A 25,179-nucleotide genomic window follows, 5' to 3' on the forward strand; every position below is an offset into this window, starting at 1 on the left:
TCAAAAAAACTAAAAATTTTTATTTATTCATATTGGGACTGAAATTGAGCATTCGAAACTTTTCTGGAAAAATGAGTAAAAATTGTAAAGGATTAACTCAAGCAGTAAACTGAATTTTCCTTTTATCCTTTTTTTACCTGCTTTGTGTCCAGTATTCGTCATTTTTAAGAGCTATATGTAAATAAATGTCTAGGATCTTTTGATTGCATTGTCTGTTTCACAATTTCTCAAGTTATGTCGTTCTATCGCATACTGCACTTTTAAAATTTCAGACCAAATTCCATTATGCAATAAAAACGCTAACAGTACAGGCCATGCGTAAAACTTGTCGATCAAATCCTTAAAAAGTAGTATTAACAATCTATCAGAAAACGAAATGCAAATGTAAAACACATTGTCCTTGGAGAAATAGTTAAATTAGTGTTATGATTTTTGTTTTCCTATAGTGGGATGTCGCTGGGGGTGTTGAAACGTTGCGGTGCGTGCCGCATAGACAATAGGTATTAAATTTCCAGATGACAACTTTAAAATGACTGTTATCCAGTATCCGTGTTTCTGACACAGGGAATTCAGAAAGCCGTATAAAGTCAGTATAGCTGCTCATTATTTTGGAGGCAAAAATTGACACTAAAACTCCGGAAGTTCTTACTTAATGGAAAAGTGTATCGCTCGTTTCTAACAAAATACTTAAAAGGATTCACAACATTTTTATAGTTACCTGTTAAACTCATTACAAGCTATTCTATAGCAAAAGTTTCTGTAATTTAATTGAAACATTAACACATATTGCTGAATAATCTTATCAAAAGAATTTTTGATGTGGGGTTTGTTGTAAGGAATTTCCACCATAAGGACTTAAATAAAATGCTTTACGCCAATTAAGAAAATTGCTCTTTGTATATGGCCAGAAGAAGGATATGAATTTTTGCTTGAATAAGCTTGCGTTTTAACGATTTCTCTTTTTCACATTCCTTGCATTAAGATGAGATTAAGCAGTTTGGATTCCCAATTATGAATCCTTTATTTTTAGTCAGGCCATATATTAATTTTTAAATCCGCTATTTCTTTTTCCATTGTATTGCATCGCTTCCTCGCCGGAAAAATTCGCTGTAAAAATTTGAAACAACGAAGAATATAAAGCAAGAATATTAGTACGCAACCTGGCATAAGAGGTATTTCTTACTGTTTGAAGTTTTTCACAAGGAAAATGTACTTATTAACTGACTAAATTTTAATACTACTAGTATTTATGGAAGTTAGACTTAATACAGCCTCCTAGCGAGTAGATTTGTGATTTAAGCTTGTTTATTTTTCACGAACTTTGCACTTAAGTGTGATGATGAAAAACACCATTTCTCTTGTTACCTGTTTAGTTTCAAATAAAATTTATAATTTGGAATTTGTTTCAACTACAAGAAAACATAGTATAGAAACAACAAGTTTTTATTTCATTCTAAAAGAAATAATCTAAAAGGATGTTTAGGGCTAGGGTCTAAAAAGATGTTTAGTTCTGATAGTGAAAGCGTTTATAAACATTTGGCTGTTGACTTAATACAGTATCCTAGAAAGTTTATTTGTTATTAATGCTTAGTTTATTTTTAATGAACGTTGCATTTGAGCTTGATGGTGAAAAACACCATTTCTTTATTAACTGTATAGTTTCCAATTAAATTCATAATTATAAATTTCTTCAACTTCAAGGAATCCTAGTATAAAGAAAATAGAATTTTTACTTTGCACTAAAAGAAATAATCAAAACGGTTTTAGAGGTTAAAAAAAATCTTAGTTCTGATACTGCAAGAATTTATGAAAATTCGGCTCTTGAATTAAAACAGTATCTTAGCAAGCTTATTTACGATTAATGCTAGTTTACTTTCTATGATCTGTTTGGGAACAACCATTGGACATGTTCCTTATTTAGAAAATTTGACTTAAAACCTTAATCGGGGAAATCAAATCAATCTCATTTTTCTATTTTATTTATTTATCTACTTTTAATTGAATTTTTATTCATTAATTTCTTTCTCTCTTTTTTTTTTCTGCTGTTGTAATGTTTTGAAAAAAATATTCGCGCATTAAAAATTAAAAACGAATAGTTAAGTAACGTCTTCGAGTGTCAGATAAAAAATGAAACTACATTAATTGCTTGAGAAAATATTAAAATAACTTTAAGGAAAAAAGTCATATAAATATTCCTAGTAGCTAATTGACTCATTATTAAAATAATAATAATAATTATTATTATTAGTATCATTATTATCATAATCATCATTATCATTTTTATCATCATCATCATTATTATTACTATTATTATTAGCACCATCATTATTTTTTTATCATTTGTTTATTATTTATTATTTCGTTATGACTGAAGCTTGCAACAAGAATCATTACTTGAATCTCCGTTTCTGATGAAAATATTCCATATTACATCGAATTAAATGCAGCAGAATAATTTATCAGTTTAAAAGCTTTAAGGGATTTGAATTTTTCAGCAAACATTGGATGTTTTAAATGATTTTTAGGTAGTACAATAAGAGTAAAGAAAGAGAAAAATAATGCAAATTAATAGCAAAAACAGAACAGTGGTTTAATTAAAGAAAGTCGTAATTAATAAACGTCAATAAAGTCATAAACGAGAACGAAACTTCAGTTAAAATAGTGGAAACAATGAACGCGCGGAGTCATGAAAGTGAACTCTGAAAAAATTTGAATGGAAAATTTTATGACATGAGTTGAAAGTAAGGATAACTTATATGCGCAAAATATGTGTCTTCTTGTAGTTTTGTTAAACTTGATACTCGGAATACATTTGTTGAATCTGAATTATTTATTTGATATGAGCAAGTTTGGAAGTTACATAACTCGTATTTGGATTCTTTATTTTTACAATATGAATTATAAACATCTGACACTACAGCATCATTTGTTTGATTAAATAATGGTCAAGATCAGTTCGTTATAACAAAATATTTATTCTTTTTCTTTACTTTTATTTATTTATTTATTTTTTTGTAAAACTTATTTCAGATTCTTTGGGGAAAATTCGTGACGTGCTATGTATTAAATTAGTGTTTATATTTTTACTCCACTACTTTATAATATTTTTTTCTTTTGAAAATATAATTAGTTATTCTATCTAAGCACGAGTACAGTAACGTTTCGGACACTAAAGAGTAGATTTATAATGATTTTGCATATGATTGATATATCAACTAACAAATCTAATAATAAAATATCGATGTGTAACAGTTAGTCGAGAAAAGAAATGTATAGCCAAAATATATCTATGCCATTACGAAAAGCATCGATATTTTATAAATACATATGCAAACAGAGCCAATCTCCTACCTCATATACATCATGTTATGACAAACGAGGATTTCCTTCATTTTCAAATAAATGAAAAAAAAAGTGTTCCTCTTCATTGGAAATATTTATAATGTTCTTGATCGTAACAATTGAAAAAAAAGGTATTATAAATAAGAACTCATTAGTAAAACAAAAAATCAGAATAATAAAAATTACAATTATTATCATTCATACAGAATCACTCGGAGCATTAAAACAATATTTCATTCATCGTTTATTTTATTTACTAAAAATTAATAAGGTAATTATGAGAATAATTTGGATATTGAGCATGTAGAAAAAAGTAATGTTACTTTCATTATGATTTGTTTATTTGATTATTGTTTCCACTTCTCACGAGCTAAATTAGGAAAAAGTTACCCTATTTTTTAACAAGTCTCTCTTTTGAACTAGAACATTTTTACGCTTATTTCATTTTCTGCACAAAAGATGAAACATTATACATAGTTAACGTTTTTCAGAAAGGTGTAATTTCGTCCTTTAGCATTCGTAGAGATGCAATCTTCAAGAACCTCAGTTTCACGGGACGGTTAATATATTCAAATTTTCTAGAAATTAATTTTGAACACATGATTGGGAAAGAAAAAAGAATGAGATGGTAACCGAGTCGACTAAAAAAAAAAAAACTGCGTAACAGTGAATGCATACAAAAATTCTCAAGCAGTGGCTGGAACTAAAGTATTCCAACTAACGAAACTACTGTAGTAGCTACTTTTTTTTCGTAGTTAGTAGAGTGATGTGCTACTTCTTGAAAAGGAAATGAGTGTATTGAGTAGTTTTGATACTAACAAATACTAGTTCGTAGGGATTCTTGGCAACTACATTTAATGTCAGTTTTCTAAGAAACGAAGTTCAAACTCAACGAGTGTGATTGGTGAAAATTTAACTTGAGTCCGTCAACGGACTCAACGAGAATACAGAATTGCCAACGAACTTCACAATTCTTTAGAGGGAAGTTGACAGAGATTTCATAGTAGTTAGTTTCATCTACTTCAATGAAAACATTTTATTTCACCGATATTGTCTGTAGATCTTCGCATTTGTATTTTTTTTTTTTTTTTTTTTTTTTTTTGCTCTTTTTTTGTGACTAATGTTTTTCAATCCTTTGAATTATAAAAATAGAACTTTAAAGCAAAATTCGTCTCCTGAAAATAGCTAAGTAGTGGCTACGTTTCGAAACTAGTTTGTTGTCAATACATTTAAAAAGAAATAGCTATAGTTAACTACATTTGTTCTAAAGTATTTGGAGTAGTAGTTAACTACAAAAAATGCAGCTTTTCCTACCACTGATAGTTAAGTTAGTTATGGCTATCTCATTTTACTTTTTAATGCTAAAAGTTAAAATCGCAAAATTCTGCAGCATTGAAAGATCAAATCAAGTCTTTGAAATGGTAAATGCATTTTCATGCTTAATATTTTCATTAAATAATAGCCTCATAAGTTGTAATTATTTTTTTAATTTAGTGGAAAATCCATACAGGTGGACACTTGAAATGATCTTTTTACCATGTTGTATCGGTATTACTCTGCTTTGTATTCAGAACTCGAAGGACAAGGTCATAAGAAATGTGACACTATCATACGACGCTTTTTTTTTTCTCCTTCTTATATTTTATGATGTGGACGCTAATTGAGATTATGTGATATTTTAAAGTACTTTGCGCCATATCCGCACAAGGAAGTATTAATTACGAACTTCCGGCCTGATTTCTGTGCCAATCTGTCAAATGAAACTCAGTTAAACATAGTTCTAACAGTTGCGAGTTCTTCGGGGGGCAAATAACTATACCAGCTAATATAAATTAAAAGACATATAAAAACACACATTAAGATGTAAAGAAAAGGAGAACGCCTTTATTCAGGTAATTGATATTTTTAATTATTTCAGATCTGTATTATCTGTATTACTGAACATGACGTCCAAGCAAAGCATTGTAATACTTGGAATAATTTTGTATCTCCCTTTTAAATTCTTTCAGTCACTGGACCTTGTTTTATATTAGGCTCACCTGATTGTTTACTTAAAAAAATTCTTCAAATAAACAGTTAGAAGAATCATTTCTTTAACATTAAACAGTATTTGAAAAAGTCATTTCCTTTCTTCAGAAATATGACATTTTCTCTGAAAGCTTTAAGAAATTGTTTGTAAACATAACCTTCCAGGTTACTTTATCAGGATTTAGTTTTTAAAGTTTTAGTTAATTTTGCAAAAAAAAAAAAAAAAAAAAAAAAATATTTCACTATAAATCTAATAATTTGTTTTAAAAAGATCCTCTGTTGGTGTGGGGGGAAAAAAGCGGATCATACGGATTACGTACCTCACACATACCTTACAAGTTAAACACTATTTCAAGGTATCTGGCTACATTAAAAACGTGATTTTTAGGCACAAACTTTTTCTAACTGCTGTAGTAATCTTTATATATTTGAATTTTGAAATACTGTTTTGTTTTGTCTCTAAGTTAGTTTAAAGAAATATTTCTGCAATGCTATTTAAATTACAGCAATTTTTGACTAATTGTCAGCAGTCGAAAAGAAATTGATTTTTTTTTCCGATAACCGGAACTTGAGAATTTAAGGTGGTTTAGGGGGAAGTTTTCGGCATTCCTTTTCCGATTTTCAGTAATATAAGGTTAAGCACATATTTTGTACTTAGTAAATTTATGAAGCATAAATTGGAAGCAGCTTGAACTTTGCTGTTTCCCTTCTATGTTTATGATTGTTTAGTCTTATTACATCTATTCGATGTTACATTGCGGATTTATGTTTAAATTATTTGATTGATATTATTTTCTGACTTTAAGATGACTAGTTTGTGAACTTAAGAATTCTGATTTATATTTTTGTATATAAACAAATGAGGAATGACAAAAATTTGTATCTCGTAAAAGAAAGTTTTTTTGGTAATAGTTCAACCTAAGCTTCGATAGAAGTTAGTGTGATTGTCAGCGGAAAAAAAACTGAAGAGTTTCACTACTGATTTTGGACAAGATCTTATAAGATAATTAAAAAAAACTAAATCAGGAAAAAGCAGATTTTTTTTTCTTTTTCTTTCTTTTTTTTTAAAAGCAAATGATTTTAGAAAATTCTACTTTTTTTTTTTTTTACATTTATAAAGTATATTTAGATATTTTTAAAGTGAATTTCAATTAATTAGGATATCAAATACGTATTTAAAAAAAATTCAAATATTTTGGTAAATTTTAGAATAAAAAATCACCGAAGGTAGTCTGAGTCCTCAACGTTATCAGTACAAAAGCTCAAAATACAATTGAAGTTATAAAGGGAAAATTAAGAGCAGAAAGTAAAACCAGCCAAAGGCGGATCCAGCTTTTGGTTTTGAAGGGGGGTCATTATTAAAATGTGACTTCAGAAATTGAAAGGAGCCGTAAGGATTACATTCATGCACAAATAGGGGTTCTGATGCTTTCCCCGGTAATTTCTCAAAATTGAAGTTCCCAAAACTCAGATAAGGCGATCTTTAGTAGCGTAAAGGAGGGAGGGGTTTGGGGGGGGGGGGCATGAGGGATGGTTCATGACCCCCCAGAACCATCCCTTGGATCTGTGCTTGGTGCATCGTGTACATTATGTCATGTTCTTGTAATTATACACCCCTTGTGCCAAATTGAACAAACGTAATCAAGTTGTCCGAATATTTATAATTTTCTAAATTATTTTCGATATTTTACGATTTTCAAATCAATACCGAAATTACGTATTTTATTTGTTCAAAAAATCGTTCTTAAATTTAAAAAAAAAGGTGACCTAATTAATGTCGTCTATTAGAATGGGGGGATCGCCAGTTTAAGTAAGTTCATCAAAACTACATTATAGACTAAGTAACTTCTAAGAATTTTGTTTTCGTGTAATTATGCTGGTATGGAAATAGTTTTTACCAAGTAATTATTGCAACTAATACATTAGTATTTGCTCACATTGATCGAATGGTCATTTTCAACTGGAATGTGTCGTTATAGTGTGTGTGCGCTTTATGTATTTCATTGTTAACCCGGCAAATTATTATCTGGAGGACTCCAGGCTCACTGGCAGCTAAAACAAAAGAGCATGGTCTCGGTGACCTTTGAAAAACGAATGACAAAACCTTAGCCATAAATTAAAATTATCAACATACAACCTTCAGTTGCTTGTTATGGTAAATCTCGCTAAATCAGTCCCCGGAACTCAGTTGTGACAGACTTGGTTCAAATGCCCTCTGAAGCTTTCAAATGTCACTTCAATGCTGAAACAAGTTCACGTTTTATTTCATGAGACCATCTTTTATATTCTTAGTATAAAATTACTTTAACCGAAACATTTCACTTTTTTTTTCTATTTTTACAGGTATCCTTACGATATTTCTTATTCTACTGGGCACTTCAGCGTCTGACGAAACCAACCTGATTCCTACACCTGCTACAGCTGCCCCTACACCTCTGGAATCACTTCTTACAACAGCTAAACATGAAAATCTCGAACTGCATACTGTTCGTCTCGACCAACTGCCGTTTGCACGTAACATTTTGAATCCGTGCGGATCAGATATATATAGTAGGACGCCTATTATTCAGGCGGCAGGACATAGGACTTATTACGCTAGGGAGTTTTATAACTTGCTGGCTCATTACGGCAAAAAGTATCAGCAGAAAGCACAGCAACTGCTGAATACAACTGCGGTAAATAGAATATTTTATTACAGTAATTTTTCATATAACATTAATTTGTCTGTAAATGCAGTGAACGTTCTCGAAGCGACCACCTCTCTCAATAGCTACCTCCTCAAATAGACCAAAATTTGATGCAGCGAAATACTCACCCACATATCCTAAGTTGATTTGTCTTCCATTAAAGTAACCGTCGAGTCGTTGCATAACTCCTTTTGATTTTTTTTTATTTTCAAAATAATATTTTGTCTGTTTTTCAGTGTGCAATAATACACTTAATTCATTTGACTGAACTATATAGGATGCAACATGTTGTTAGCGTTTTGCCTCCCTTTAGTTTTTAGCGTTTTCAACAACCATTAATATTTTATAAGCTTACTCTAGCTTATTCACTGATATTACGAATCTGCATCATAATATGCTATTTCTCACCAAATTCAAAAGCAATGCTCTACTACAGCTTTGCCTTCGCATTTAAAACTCTTGGTTGTATGATTATATTCACGATTTGATTAACTATGCGTACTTCCAACAAAAAACTAATTCTCTTAAAATGTGTTACTTTAGTAAATGTTTAACTGTAAAACGGTTAAAGTTTAATTACAAATAGCTACTTCGTATATATATATATACATATATATATATATATATATATATATATATATATATATATATATATAATATATATATATATATATATATATATATATATATATATATATATATATATATATATATATATATATATATATATATATATATATATATATATATATATATATATATATATATATATATATATATATATATATATATATATATATATTAATTGACTTTTTATCAAAGTTTTTATCAATCAAACACAAAATAAACAGTCGTAAATAATTGTCTACTCTTTGGGTTAGTTAAACTTGCAAACCCTTTTTCAAGGATGTAAATTATTATAACGTACTTCAAAGCAATGTCTGATTATTCTTTGTATTCTTTTGCAATACACAGTCCAGAAGTTAGTTAACAAAGTATTGCAATACTTTTGTTTAGATGTAAGATCATACAATAATATTAAAACTTTGATCACAATTTTAGCAAAATCTATAAAATTTAATATACTTATCGGTAGTGAAACGTGTATCCCTTACATATTTTTTCTTTTCCCAATATGTACGCATATAACTAATTGAGAACCTCTGATTTTGATCGATATTTTAAAGGAAGCACTACATAATATCTATTACAGGGTCTGAGATATTCAAAGATATTAAATATGTATGACAATGAATATGCTCCATTATGACCTCTGAAATGTGAGTTTTGAAAAGTTAAATGAAATGGTTCTTCGAAACAGAAAAAGCGATATGCATTAATCTCAATATCTTTTTTAACAGTTGTCTACAATTCGAAGCGTAGATATGTTGCGGTTTGCTGTATTAAATTTTTAAGACATGTTTATTGTGATTAGATTTCATTACAATTCGAAGCGTAGATGTGTTGGGGTCTGCTGTTTCAAAGTTTTAAGACATGTTTATTGTGATTAATGTACATTATATGTGTTGGACATTTGAAAATAGAAGTCAGCTTTCTGCTCTGTTTTTCTCAAATTTAGACCGAATTCTTATTCGATGCAAAATATTTGGGCCAAACGATTTTTAAGTAATGTCTTAATTTATTTAACATGTTTTTGCACAGCGTGCATATTTTCTAACTAAATCACTCATTTGTCGAAACATGATACTTTTATATGGATTTTGAATTTTGTAAATTATACCCTATTTAGAACACATTCGTTACAAATATACTGACTCGAAGATTCGCGAAGCGTTTTTTAAAGGTTTCATTTAGCTCCCCCTCCTGCAACAAGGAATTGAACTTGAAAAAGTTCGGCAGAGGGGTGATTCAGTTTTTTTCTGTTTCCCCCAAAGTTTTTAATCAAAATCTCTTTTAAACTTTCTCTTTTCACAATTTTAAAAACTTATAAAATTTGAAATAATGCTTAGTAATTGTTACGAAGTCACTAACATTATGCTAGTACCTATTCAAAATTAAATCAAAGTTATGAAACCAAGTCTTCACCATAACAGCATCATTGAGAAAGAAGATTCAAGGTGAACCATGAGATTCTGCAGTTTCGTACAAATTGAAGAATATTACTAACCAAGCTACTTCATTCAGTGTAAACAGAATGTTTCTTTTAATGTGTAATTTCCAAAAAATAAGTTTTAGTTGAAAACACACGTTTAAAAAAAAAATCATACAATATTTTTAATTTTAATTTCTTTTTTCTCGTACGTATCAATTTATACACCAACTTAAGAAACTAAAATCATGTGTGCATTACTGAGACGTACATTTAGAAGTTGAAGTATATTCAAAATAAATTCATATTCATAACATTTAAGCAAATTTCTAAATAACCCGTTCTTATGCACAATGGTTATAGTTTTTCGTCGTTTTGTTTTCAGTCATTGTAGCTTTCAAGCGCAGTAAGAACTCTAGCCTGCAAAAATCGGTGTGTTTTCGACCTTTTGGTAATTTTTTCTTATGTATTTTTATCGGTCAGGCGTCTTCAAAACAAACATATTTTTTTTCTCTCTCACAATTTGTTAACTGTTCGGCTTACATTTTCCATGCATTGTTTTATCTAAATCAAAACAGGTGAGGGGTATGGAGAACAGAACGAAGGATTAAAACTACTTTCATACGCATTAAATACCTACTTACGTAGCAGTAAAAACCAAATGTCTACTGTTAAACTTTAAATGATATTACCATCAGCGAAGCATTTTACCTTAACTTCCTCAGCTTGTATCGGGGAAATAACTTGATTTCTCCCCTTTTTTTCAAAAGATATACTTATTTAGCTGCTCGATACACTGAACTTTCAGAGACGCCAATTTTTTATTCTATATATTTAATATATTTTTATCGATAATCGTTGACCAAAACATATTCAGCAACTCAGTAAACAAAATGTATTTTCAATACAGACCTACCCCAATTGTTGTAAAAAATTTCAGAAAGCATTTGAGATATTTTATTTATTGTATTTCTTTACTCTTTTCATATAACATCATATTTTGTGATTTCCCAAGAAACAATTCCCCACGTATGTCAAATAGAAGTTCTTTCCACACATACAGTGATCCTAAATTTATAAGTAATTAATAGGAATAGTACATATTCTCTTGTGAAAAGTTTTCAGTTTTTCTGTTAAAAAAAATTAAATTTAAACGAATATTTCAAAAAGCTATGCGTTGAAAAAGTTGCAAATATAAAACTCAAAATCCTCGAAAGTAGTTCGATTACCTCGATTACTTGTTGAAGTTTTGTAATTTGTATGTGACTTTTCTTGGAGTCAAATGAAGTAACAATTATACGAGCCATGAATGATAGTACTTGTTTATAAAGTAATGAATTTCTAATGATAGTGAAGAGAGAAAAAAATGTCCTTTTTCAAAGCTCATGTCAAAGCTCATGCATCGTTTCACGTTACGCTGCTTGGCGAACAGCAAAAAGAAGAAAAAAAATGTGGTACCAGGGTCAAGTTCAACGACTGTCTGGAGCACCTATTCTTTTGCCTAAATTATGGTGTGGAAGTTAACTTATCCTTTCTACTTTTGTGTTGCTACCCAACAATATATGCGCCGGTTACATACATTTCTTGGATCTAGTTCAATCGCTTCTCACTTTTCGGCCCCTTCAAAACAGCACACTAACTTAGATAACAACACATTTCAATTCCGGTCGTCTCTTTATTATAGCTGAAACTTTTATTACAGCTGAAACAAAACTCTTTATTACAGTTGGTTTCTTGATTTGAAAGAAAGTATTATGCTTCTTTTAGGGCTGCAGTCTTATTGTTAAATTTTAGCTCAACTTTTACAAATTACACAGCATTAAAACAATTTCTGTATTGGAGTTTTATCTTTATGATTTGATCAGTGAGATTACGATCATCAGTTCTTAAATTTAGTTTTCAAAATTCAGTACAGTTTGGAATTTATTTACATAATAAAAGTTTCTAACTTGAAATCTAGCTAAATCTCTTCTCACATTTCATCCCCAATAGTAAACTAAGTTATATAATAACACATTTTAATTACGATCTTTTTATTACAGCTGAAACTCGTATTATAGCTGAGACAAAGTTCGCTATTGCAGCGGAATTCTTGATTTAAAAAAAATATGTTTCTTTTAGGGCTTCAGCCGTATTGTTGCATTTTAGCTCAATTTGTGCACATTACCACAGCATTAAAATGATTTTTGTTTTGGAGTTTTATCTTTATGGTTAAAATTTAGTTTTCAAAAACCACTACTATATGGAATTTGTTTCTAAAATTATTAAAAAATTTAAATCATTTAACATATTTCTCGAATGAAGGCCACTTATACTTTCGCACAACGTTAAAAACTTACGTCAGTACATTTTTTTGCACATTAAAATAGTCCATTTTGAAATTTATCAGTTATTAAAATAAGGTACAGATGTGAGTCTTAAAAACTTAATTTAAAGAATTACTTGAAAGTAAAATACCTCCTCTTTTGTAATTGCGAGTTTAATAAGCTTAACTTGGAGAATTTTTTGCTTTTGTTTCAAAAATCATATGCTACGGAAAGATAGAGTATCATTCCACAGAACTCATTAGAAAGTCTTAAATGGATCAGCAACCATAAGTTCTGTTTTGTTTAAAATCATCACAATTTCTAGTGCTGACCTATAAACAACCATGTCAGAAATTTTGGATTGATTTGTTGAGTGGATAGGAGTCCAAAGTTTCGTATATTGGGGAAATTTCTTTTTAGGGGGCCATCCTATACATTCTTTGTATGTCTTTCGAGGATACTAGGAACAGCTTTTTCAATGCGTACCTACTGAAAAAAAGGGCTCCTTGTAAATTCAAAACCTGAGTGTGCAATATATTTTGTGTGTCACATCGCTGTTCTTTCAAATCATAAAAGTCAATGTTCGAATAGTATTAATATTTTATTATAGAAGAAATGAACTTGATATTTATATGCCAATTGTCTATGGGCACACGGAGTGTGAAAATGAAGATAAATTTCTACTTTTTAGTCACCACTCAGTTGCAACCACAGAGCAGATATCCAGAAGAGATAGTTTAGGGTGACTATTTTCTATCCCAAAATGAAACAAGTTTCTGTTTGATCGTCAAGCAACATTTTTTTTTTTTTTTTTTTTTTTTGACGCTGAATCTCAATAGAAATAGAATGCTTTTTATATATTTTTTTTCCACTAGAACTAATTTGTATAACTCGGGTTGATATAATTAAACTAATGATCACCAATGCATTATCACGCCAAGGGTATTGAGCAGATTAGTCAAGTGATAATGAAGAAAGTGACAGTTCTTAGAACTTTTCTCGTGATTTCTAAATATATTTATACTCCCTGATACAGGAATTGTTTGGGTATAAAAATTCTGTAGACATATTTTATTGTAACAATAAATGCTGATAATCGGCCGATTAATCGGCAGGACCGATTAATGATCATGATGGTTTTCAATACTGTACTTTACTGGTTTTTTTTTTTTTTTTTTTTTTCAAACTAATGCTTTAAAATTTCATTTAATTTCTGTAAGCAAATTTTCATATTATTGCAAATAAAGATAAATTTTGTTAACTAGACATGAAGATTCAAATATTTAGTTAGTTGCCTGTATTCAGCAGACTCTTTTAACTTAGTAGCTGTTAGAAACCACTTAATTCAAGAGTTTTATTTATGTATTTATTTATTTTATGAAAGGTATAAGGTAATCCCAAAACACCAAGCTAAAGGTAGGACGTTGAGAAAAGTATTGACATTTGAAGTATGTTGCAACATTGAAAATACGCATATTTATTCAAAACAGAGAATTAAGTTACATAGACAAAATTTAGACACACGGCAGTATGTCAACAAACAAGGGTTAATATTAATTCAACCATCAATAAAAAAAATTTTTTTTTTAATTAAATCTTGTAAATGAAATTTTTATAAATCAAATGATAACTCAAATAATGAAATTAAAGTGTAAGGATTATTTAATCTAGGAGAAAATATCTATGAACACATGAACCAGCAAAAAATAGTTTATGTTCTGAAAATGCTGAAATATTCAAGATTTTGCATTACAATTTAAAAGTGCACGGAATTCATTCTTCATAATATTGTTGCGTGAACTTCAGTTGTGATGATTAATTTCATTCAGTTTTATGCAAATTTTGTATTGTTTGTTTTTATTTTTGGCATTACACTTTCACGCTGCATGTTATAAGCTACATGTAGTACACATATTGCAGACAATTACATTCATTTATAGTTAATAAATTTATTCATCTTCGTTTCTTGATCAAAAAATTCTGAAAGATTTAAAAATGATTAAATAGTGTTAAAAGAATATTTTCTCCGCCGATTAACCGGTAAAATTTGGTCGATTATTGCCGATTCCCGATTGCTGCCGAATAATCGGCGCATCCCTGATATTAATCTTCATAAAATAAGCACAGAATTTTTTTTATTGTTTGTCTTGATTATTAAAATGTTTAGCTTTAATTTCAATGGAACCGAGCTAAAACTAACAATAGTAGCATTCACTCACTGACCTATGAGTTTAGAAACTACGGTTTTAGAATGGAAAAGAGATACATAGTATATTACATAAATTTTTGACAGTAAAAAGAAAAAAAGAAAATTTCTATTGAAACTCACGAGTATCCCATCATGTTTTTTTTTTTTTTTTTTCATATTATGTGGGACTAACTAATAAATTTAAAACACATACTCGTACTTTTTTCGAAAACCAAAAGAGAAGTTTTTGATCTTTTTTAAGTTGGAGCTATTGGAAAATTCATATTTTCACATTGTAATCACGCTACATATATTAGTTTAAAGATTATAAAAGACAAAAGAAAAGTATGTCAATTTGAGGGATCTGTGTCATCAAGTTTTTGATCAACAGCTGCTAAAATATATCAAAATATTGTTACATTTTTGTCATTTTTCAAACAAAAATTTTGATTTTTTTTTCTCTTCATCATAGGTACGTTCAAAAAACAAAATTACTTGAAAATTGACCTTTTAAGGGCCTCAAAAAAAAAAAAAAAAACTTTTGTTTTTGCGGATTTTTTTTTTACGGAAAGATTTAAATCCTTATATATATAACAGCCAATGATCAGGCCCGCCGTAAGCGGGCGTGCAAGGCGTGCGCCGCACGCCTGAGGGCGCCAAATTTAGTTTCAGCATGCTAAATCGAAAAAAAAAATTAAAAAAAAAATTTAAAAAAATCAGTTTTGACTTTCCAAAAAATTTTGTATGCTCAAAACGCCCCCCCCCCCCCCCCGGCCCCTCATAGGAGACCATTCAGTGCGAGAAAATTTAATAATAGCAAGAAAAAGGGCTCGTTTAACTTCACTCTTTTAGTACCACCTGTGGTCAGTGCTCAATGGAAAAGCATGCCGCCCCGTTGAGACATCAAGTCAAAAAGGTAGTGATATGCGGGATTGGGGTGTGAAGTTACATGGCTGGTCTTCTAAAGCCCGATATCTTCTTCCCGTAAAAGCAAGGTAATTTTTAACATATGGTCAGGACAATCCGAAGATAGGGTGGGGGGAGGGGCGCCAAGAGATGAGAAGGGGAGCCATAAACTGAGCTTCTACTGGGCATTAAAATTTAGTTTTCTTTTTAGCTCATTATATTTAATTTTTTCATGCAAAAATAAAAAAAATTTGATGTGTACAATTATGTTATAATTAAAATCTGATATTCTTAACAATTAAAGCGCGAAAATATTCGGTACTTTTCCATTATACTCTCATTGTTGTTGTTAGCGTGAGTTTGACAGCATTAAAATAAGGCCAATGTTTATTGGCCACTGGATTATTTTTGTTTTACGAGTAAAACCAACTTCCTTTCCGTGTGAGTGTGTGGAGCTAACTTAAGAGCGGACTGGTCTTTCAGCCCATTGCGGGAGGGTGCGCCCTCCCACTTGTGTGCCCTCGAACCTCACCACCTACGCATTTTTTTTTTGCGGTCTCGGTTTTTTAGCGCCCTTTAAACTACGCGCCCTCGGGTTTTTTTTTTTTTTTTTTTTGAGCCTTCGAACCTGTGTGTCTTCGTTGATTTATTTATTTATTTCTAATTTGCGTGCTTTGGGAGTCAAGGCCAGCGCCCTCTTGAGGACCCAGTCCACCCCTATATGTACTGTGAGGAAATTAATTTATTTCACGAAATGCATCTGTTCCTTAGCAATAGTTGAGCAATTTATGAAAGCTTCGTGGGAGTGCCTTCGGATTTTTGGCATTTCTAATTTTGACCGTCTACTGCAATATGCGTTGACAAATATGTATCTTTTGAGCCCTCCAGGAAAATTTTGAAATGATGGACGTATGTGATACATAAGGTTCGAATTTAATGCAACTTTCCAGGACATTTGACGAAAATCTGCCCTTCCAGAAGGTGGGGGGAAGACATGTCCTAGCTCATTGGAGTCCGGACGCCAACCGGGGATGAGATAAAATGTGTTTCACAATTTCCAGAATTCTTTCTCATGTCTTCCGTGACAACAATACGGCCCGGATAAGCTTGAAGGGTTGGATAGATGTATGCGTCTGAAAGGATTTCCCTGAGGCTCGGCATCTATCGGCGATTCATCCACGGTCCGTGAAAAATGTGGTGATGATCCGGGAACGTGGCCTGAAAGTATTGATACTCATAATGCGAATGCTTTGGTAGGTCGAGGTCCTCCTTGTCGTGGTCCTGTTCAGGTACATAATCACAACTTCCCCATCAATGACGCTGCTAGAAAATTTGCTGCCAATTATTACAACAGAAATCTTTTAAATGGTGAGAAAGTCAATTGAGATTGGCTTGTTTTATTCCATTTTGAAAGATTCAGTTTACTGTTTCTGTTGTAAAATTTTTGGCAGCAATTCAAGTAGTTTTAGTGATGCAAAAGGCTTCTCAGATTGGCAGCATTTATCATTAAATTTAAAAAGGCATGAAACAAGTGTTTCCCATAATCAAAATGTAAAATCCTGGTACAAATGAATAAGATGTTAAAAACTAAGACAACCGTAAATCAAATGCAACTGAGGCTATTAGATTCCGAAAAAAAGTATTGGTACGATGTGCTAGAAAGAATAATTGTAGTCGTCAAATTTTTATCGCGTCAACGTTTGGCTTTTCGGGGTTCATCGAAAACATTATATGAACACAATAATTGATTTTTTTTAAAAAAGCAATAGAAATGATTGCATCTTTTGATTCAATTATGCGGGAACACATTCTTAAGATTGAATCCCCCAGGTCGGATTCAACTCGTATGGCTCATTATTTGGGAGACGACATTCAAAATGAAATCATCGATTTACTCGGCAGGACAATAAAAAGTTATATTTTGGATAAAGTAAGAGAAGCGAAGTATTTTTTCATTATTTTAGACTGCACACAGATGCAAGTCACACAGAGCAATTAACAATAATACTGATACATGTTTGCTTAAATAATACAAACAAAAAAATAGAGATATGCGAAAATTTCATAGGTTTTTGTCCGATAACCAGTTTTACTGGCGAGGGTCTGTTAGATTTTGTTTTAAAATTATTTTCAGAGTTAAAACTTTATATTCAAAATTTGTGTGGCCAAGGATATGATAATGGCTCTAATATGCGTGGAAAACATATTGGATTGCAAAAGAGAATTTTAGAAATTAATAGCCGCCCATTTTTGTTCCTTGTTCAACTCTTACTTTGAATTTGGTAGTCAATGATGCAGCAATGATTTCGCACGAAACGATTAATTTCTTTGATTTGATCCAAGAAATTTATGTTTTTTTCTCTTCATCTACAAAAAGATGGTCCATTATTTACAGATATTCACCCGATATAAAACTAAAACCTTTAAGTGCTACGCGATGCTCAAGTAGAATTGACGCGATCAAACCTTTGCGTTATCACTTCGACAAAATATTTGATGATCTGCTGGAGATATCAGAAAATTCTTCGGATTGGAACAGCACTACAACACACAAAGCTTATTCACTTGCATTAAGCATGCAAAATTATAAATTTATATGCTCAGTTATTATTTGGTTCGATGTTTTAAATAAAATTAATTCATTAAGAAAAATGATGCAAATGTATTTTACCGTGCTTAAATACACAAATGTGTATAAATTTGTTAAAAAATTTAGTAGCAAAATTTAAGGAATGTCGAGCAGAAGAACATTTTAAAGTAGTTTTAGAGGAAGCTACCTAACTAGCTCACGAACTCAACATTGCAACCGATTTCCCGCCTGTAAAATCACTCCGTCCAAAACGAAAACCCAAACAATTTGAGTATGAATAAAGCGACGAAGTTCTGTTAGATCCTAAAACCAATTATAAAGTAGAGTTTTTTTTAAGAATATTTGATCAGACATTAATTTCTTTAAGGGGTCGATTTGAAGAACTACAAGCGTTTGACGATGTGTTTGGCTTCTTCGGTAGCAAATTATTTAGCCGCACAAAAGATAAATTACTAAAGCATTGCACTGATTTACATTCCAAACTAAAAGACGACTCAAGAAATGAAGCAGACACTGACGGCGTTGATTGACTTATTTGATGAGATTAATGCTTTAAAACTACAGTTTCCATATAACGAGTCTAATGATCCACATACACTCTTACAATATCTCTTTACAAACGAATTAATTTCAACTTTTCCCAATACAGCAATAGCATTAAGAATCTTATTAACTCTGCCACTTTCGGTTGCATCAGGTGAAAAATCTTTCTCGAAGTTAAAAATCATAAAAAATTGTTTAAGGTCAACTATGCATCAGCAAAGACTTAGTAATTTGTCAATTTTGTCTATAGAACATGAAATTTTAGACAATTTGGATACACAAAAATTAATAGCAGATTTTGCGAGCAGAAGCGAAAGCAAGAAAAGTTCAATTTGTGTAGGATGCTGCATTAGCACATATTAGCACACAAGTCCTACAAATAGTATCTCCCTCTCTTTGTTCTAGAAGTGAAGTCGCATTCGTTTTTAGGCACTACTTCCACTACCTCACACTATAAATTCTCCCCTTTCCTGAACCAATCTGTTTATTACAGGTGCTTTACTTTAGCAACGATCTGAAAAAAGACCAAAAAATGTGCCAATTTCTGTGCAGGTATTTTTCATTTCTTTTTTTCTTTTTTCTTTTTCTGAAAAATGTCTTTTGCTTTGTCCATTTCGCATGAAATAAGGAATAAAACGTTGTGTTTTCTTGAACGAATTTGACTATCCGAAAAAAGTAAGAGTTACTGGGAAGTTATTTTTCTTTGTATAGCTTGTATTTTTCATTTTAAATCAAAAAATGCTATTACTTACTCCATTATGTTTTCTACTTGATATGAGTATGGACTCCTTTTCTACACCCACTCATAATCATATTGGTTTTTGTAACTGTTTTAAAACATTTTTAGTGGGTTCGAAACTTTGTAATAGAAATGTAGTATAAAAAAAGTTCTCAAAATAAACATACAACTAATTACTGTACTCATTTCTGTTACTGTTTCATGTCTCACTAATTACGGATCTGTTTTTCATATTTTCAATCATAAACATATTGCTCGCTTACTAAGCTTATAACTTGCTTATTACCTTCATTGCCGACATTTAATCTCCGAAGTTATTTTATACATGTCAAGCTCCCTCTCCAGAGAAATATTAAATAAAAAATATGACTTAATTTTATTCTTTTTTTCTTGAAAAGTTTCATTTAAGATACTGAATCAACAAGTTGCTTAAAGCGTTACGTGCTAGCTAATCACCAAAATAAGCTAACTGATGGAAGAATCTATAAATTGCAAAAGTGGCAAAGTGTCATTCATCTTTTGCTTTCTCACGTAGCAATAAAAGAACAACTTATGTGTCTCGTGTGTAAGGAAGCACAGAACATGGAAATTTTTGCGCAGACAAAGATATTTCTTTTTGGGGGGGCGGGAGAGATCGCTGGGTAAATCAAGCTACTAAGTTTTTTTCAACCTACTTAAAGAAAAAATAAATAAATAAATACAAAATAAGAATAATAATATAAAAAAATAAATAAATTTTCTTGATCTTCGGGGGAGGGGCCGAATATCCCATGATATGGGGGGGGGGTCGACCAAAATAGGTTTCGCACGCGGGCGCTCAGACGTCTAGCAGCGGGCCTGCCAATGATCGAGTAATGCTCCTGACGTCATCAACAATGAAACTCGCGCCACGGCATGACAATTTGATAATATGTTTTGGTAATGTTTAACGTGCAGTGAAGAGCTTTATTGGGACAAGGCTGAACTGGATCCGGTAACTTAACTGTTTTACTAGTAAGACTGTCATTTCAGGGGATAAAGAAACGAAAAAGGGGTCAACAATGAATGCTATTTACTAGAGTTTAATCCATTGGAGTTAGGGTTAAAATTTCAACTATCAAAATATCACCGAACATGTTATGGCTTCGTTCAAATGTAGAAGCAATGTTCACCCGTCATTAGTGTTTAAATATCTTTAGCAATATTTTACACCAAATGGATTCTCAAAATTAATTGCAAAATATCTGTTAAATATTTACAGAAAACCGTTGTGCACTTATGTAAAAAGAAAAACCTGGTCAGTAAGTAATTTACGAAAGAATTATTTGGGGGGGGGGACAAGTTGAGATCACCAATAAAAACTATTTTGAAATGAAATTTAAAGATCTTTGTTTAGATTTTTAAATTAACAGTAAAACAATATTGGCTCAATTTTAATTACATGTGTACTTTCAAAAATGTTTTTAAGGAACTATTTCCACGATAACATTTTCCAAATTGAAGTGGAAAAGATTTTTATTTTATTTATTTATTTATTTATTTAGGAGAATTTACATAATTGTGCATTTCAAGAAGTAAATGACCTTCCAAACACACCAACACTTGAACAGCTACAGGTGAGAGTCAAAAATTTTCGTATTTATTTTTATATATAAAGTATTTTATAGTTATTGATTTTTCTTTTCTCTCTGAATCTTATACGTCCACAGATTTGACCAGAGGTCCTAACCTCTTTTCACACAGTCGGATTTACATCACTCGCCTTAGTTCACTTGGTGGCAAAAATGGTTATCTCCGTTCATTTCGAAGGTCTGAGAAAGAGACCTCAGCAAGCAAACGAAGCTTACCCTTTTTGTTACCAAGAAAGCTTAAATCCCTGATTCACGAGGAGTGAAGTGAATGAGACTGAATGAAGTGAGGTTGGGATTCTTACACTGACACTATTTATATACAGATATGACCAGGGGTCCTTATCTCTTTTCACTCTCGGATTCACTTCACACGCCTTAGTTCACTTGGTTTAAAAAGAAAAAATTAAAAAAAAATAAAAAAACCGGCAATCTCGGTTCATTTCGAAGGTCTGTGAAAGAGATTTCAGCAAGCAAACAGATATTAATCTTATCCTTTTTGTTGCCAATTGAACTAAGCCGCTGATTCTCGCGGAGTGAATTGAAGTTGGAATATTAGGTGTCCATGGACATGATTTTAATATATTTTACTGTTTAAGAAATATCTATACCATTTATGTAAGATTAAGTACCACTTAATCTGTATTGTTTTAATAGTTACTTCGTAATTAAACAGACAGAGAATTTTATTAGATTTATTTTATAAGAAACAACTCTATTAACTTGTGCAGAAGCGTGATAACTTGCTTAATGGTCACATAACGGTAAAGGTGCTTTCAGTAGTTCCATAAAACAAGTTTTGCAAATTTATTTATTTTTTTTTATTTACTTCGTATTTTTTTTTCCTTCTCTAAGTATTTTTCTATGATCAGAAAAACAAAAATATTAAGAAATAATTAAAAAAAAAAACTGCGTTAAAACCAAAAAACCTAAAAAGAAAACAATAAGTTCAGAAATTAAAAATGTTATTAAGTACTACTGAATAACTACGCCATTGAAAAGGTTTTTTAATCGATACACACATAAGACAAATCATAAATTCGAAAGCAGAATAGATGGATCAACAGTCGAGCCTATTCTAATTTTACGAGGTTGCTTAAATGGTCAAAAACGAATGGGATAAGATGCTTACTAGGACTTTATGATGCACCCACCAAAGAGACTTCGTTAGATAACTATCGGTATATTCGCTTTTCTAAATCAGTTACAAAAAATAAAGGAGTAAATTTATGTTCCCTACCCCTTACTTCAAGTGTAGCCCCAACAACATTCATTTCGTGTTTATTATCATACAAAGGCATGGTTTGACAACGAAATGAGCCCCGAGGAATGGTGTTGGATTATGAAAGATAATATGCTAAATCGAATAAGAACAACCCATTAAAAATTATTTTCTGTACATGCAGCGAAACTTGCGACAATGGGTGTGAATTTTGTAAGTTGTAACTTCATTGTTCTCAAGCCTGTAGACACCTCCAAGTCGTTCCAATGGAAAGAATCTCTGAAAAAAATTATACAAGTGGGACAGAACTAAAAAAAAATAATAATAATAAGAGATGGGTGTGCAAGATATTGAACATTCTTTCTATGATTAATAAAGTCATGATGATTCTTTCGTAATATAACTTTAATAATATTCTTGTTTTCAGTAATACTTATATTTACAATAAAACTCTGTTAATAATCTATTTTTAAAATTGATCGTTTTAAGCAAAAAGTTCTTAAATTGTTTGAAATATGTATAAAGCTATGGTTTTATTCGATTGAGTTTAAAAAATACACATAAAACAATACGTCACTTGCCTATAGACTTCACATCAAATTCCCCCCCCCCCCTCGAAAAAAGGAAAGATGCGTGCAAAAAACAACTGGTATCTTTTTAGCTATCATTAAAGAAGACAGAACAAACATTTGTATGAAGAGAAATCTGAGTTATTAACTGTTTTAAAGAAAACTTCTAAAGATACAATGAAACAAGTGTTTCCTGATCTGTTTTAAAAATTAGTTTTTAAGCAAAAAACCTTTTAAATATTTGTAATATCTACTTGATTATGGTTTCATTCGAATCAGCTTAAATATATACTTCAGAAATTATAACCCCACGATTATAAATAGCAAAGTTGAAACTTCTTCTCCCCCCCCCCCCAAAAAAGGGAGTACAGCAAAAAGTCAGGGACTTTTTGAGATGTTGTTCAAAGACATACAAATCTTTTTGTGAAGAAAAAACCTTGGGTTTTAATTTTTCCAAGTAAATTGCTAATTTTACTGGACTAATTCATTTCCTATTGCAAGGAAGAGCGGAAGGAACTTTACAAACATACAAACGTTCTTCCATAAATTATGCTAACTTTTTTACAAGGCTACTGTTAACTAGCGCATTTTCTGACCGTGTAAACGAACTGAAAACACAGGTGTTTCATTCTTTGGACTAATTCAACATTTTTATAGTGAAAAAAAAATGTTGAAAACCAACATACAACTTTTCTCGCTATTTAAGTAAACTTAAAAGGCGAATTTTTTTTGCGCTTCTTATCGATGTAAAAAGAAGCTCTAAAGCCTTACAACAATGGAAAACATTTCTCAAAAATTGAGAATACTGTGGAGTCCTGCGGGGTGCATTGATGAAAAATACTTGAGAACAACGATTACATTTTAAAACATGTTAGTGGGCTTTTTAAGTGACATTAAATCATTCAGTTTTTAATAATGGAATGAAATGAAGTTTAAGGAACTTTCGTGGGCCGAACGGAGAAACGCGCTTGCTCCGAAAGCTGCCTTAGCACTGTAAATGCGATCGTGAGTTCCATTATTTTATCAGGGTTTTAAAGCACTATGCTCACGATCCTGTGTTATTTGTGAGGCTGGTCAGCTTCTTGTACAGTAATGCAGTAACCGACGTAAAACTTTCTTACCAATTGTTTTGTAAGCTGGGGAGACCCGGTCAACTTTACAGCTCAATGTAGAAAGTTCTGAAAGCTAATTACAATGTCAGTATGATCTCTCATAGTACCCCCTAGAAATGAAATAAAATATAACATTTTTAGACATTGGTACAGATAAACGATTTTTAAACGCAACGATCAGTATGAGTCTACTAATATGTCACGTAACTGTAGAGCTGGCATTTTATCTTTTTTAATGCGAAATTAAGGTTCACGGTTAAAACTATTTGTTTAAAGCAGAATATACAAGAAATTACCACCACTGGTTCCATTAAAATTAAAATGATGCCTTTAGGCCACTAATTCCGTTAACAAAAAATGCAAGCAGCGAAAACGCGTGCGACACGATTCCGAATCGGCAATATGGCGTCTGGTTGTTGCTATGGTTAATTTTGATTACTGTGTTTAATCACAGTTGCATGGTTAAGACAAATCGATTGATGTAAGAATCATCAAAATTAGACAAGGCGTTTAGTTTTCTACAGCACCACACAGCAGTTGTGTAGCGAGAAAAAATCTTTGGGGGGGGGGGGGGTAATTTTTTCTGAAGCTCTAGTAAAGCCATGCCCTCAAGTTTACACACACCACACACAAAGGACATTATAAACGAATTTCTTCTTTGAAAATACCTTGATCAATACTGCCGTTATAAGAAAGGAAGCCCTGTCTCCAAGAGAAAAAAATGTTGCCCAAAACAGGAAAACATAAGCTTTTATACCGTCATAATAGCTACTATATTAAATAAAATTCTTTTAGCTCTTAAACAGAACCCTTCAGGTTCGACTGAAAAAATGATTTTTTGGGGCTCATGGAGGGGTTCTGACCCCCCTATCCCCCCCCCCCATGGCTACGCCACTGCCACATAGTAACAAACATACATACATACATAGACTCATAAAACACATTCCCTTCCTTTGCGTCGCACACGCGCAGGCAGGTAAAACACCCGTCAAGAAATTACACGTTGCGAAAACTCGGTCCCCTGAATCACGACAGAAACAAACGCAACGTGTTAGAGATGAAAATCGAATTAGTAGACTTTGTAAACAAAAAATTCAGGCAGTTGAAAACGCTACCTGCATTTGTCGCACATTGTGTCGCAGGTAGCTTGCGACACGTTGCCTCGCAGGTAGCTTGCGACACGTTGCCGAACTGTCAGTATGGCGACTGGTTGTTGATATGGTGAATTTTGATTACTTTCATGTTTTTAGTGACACTCCCAAAGCTAAGATAAATCGATTGGCGTAAGAA

At 31.5% G+C, this 25,179-nt stretch overlaps 1 protein-coding gene across 2 annotated transcripts in view; it reads left to right on the forward strand.

Moving 5' to 3' along the window:
- Positions 1-25,179, forward strand: part of LOC129218270 (uncharacterized) — an 88,792-nt gene that overhangs the window by 55,479 nt on the left and 8,134 nt on the right. For both annotated transcript variants that reach the window (XM_054852497.1, XM_054852498.1), the window contains exons 2-3: positions 7,714-8,045; positions 20,903-20,974. In XM_054852497.1, the coding sequence (XP_054708472.1) occupies positions 7,714-8,045; positions 20,903-20,974 (404 nt within the window). The remainder of the gene's footprint in view (positions 1-7,713; positions 8,046-20,902; positions 20,975-25,179) is intronic.

The sequence above is a fragment of the Uloborus diversus genome, chromosome 3 (assembly GCF_026930045.1).
Source record: "Uloborus diversus isolate 005 chromosome 3, Udiv.v.3.1, whole genome shotgun sequence".
In the NCBI taxonomy this organism is placed as follows: Eukaryota; Metazoa; Arthropoda; class Arachnida; order Araneae; family Uloboridae; genus Uloborus; species Uloborus diversus.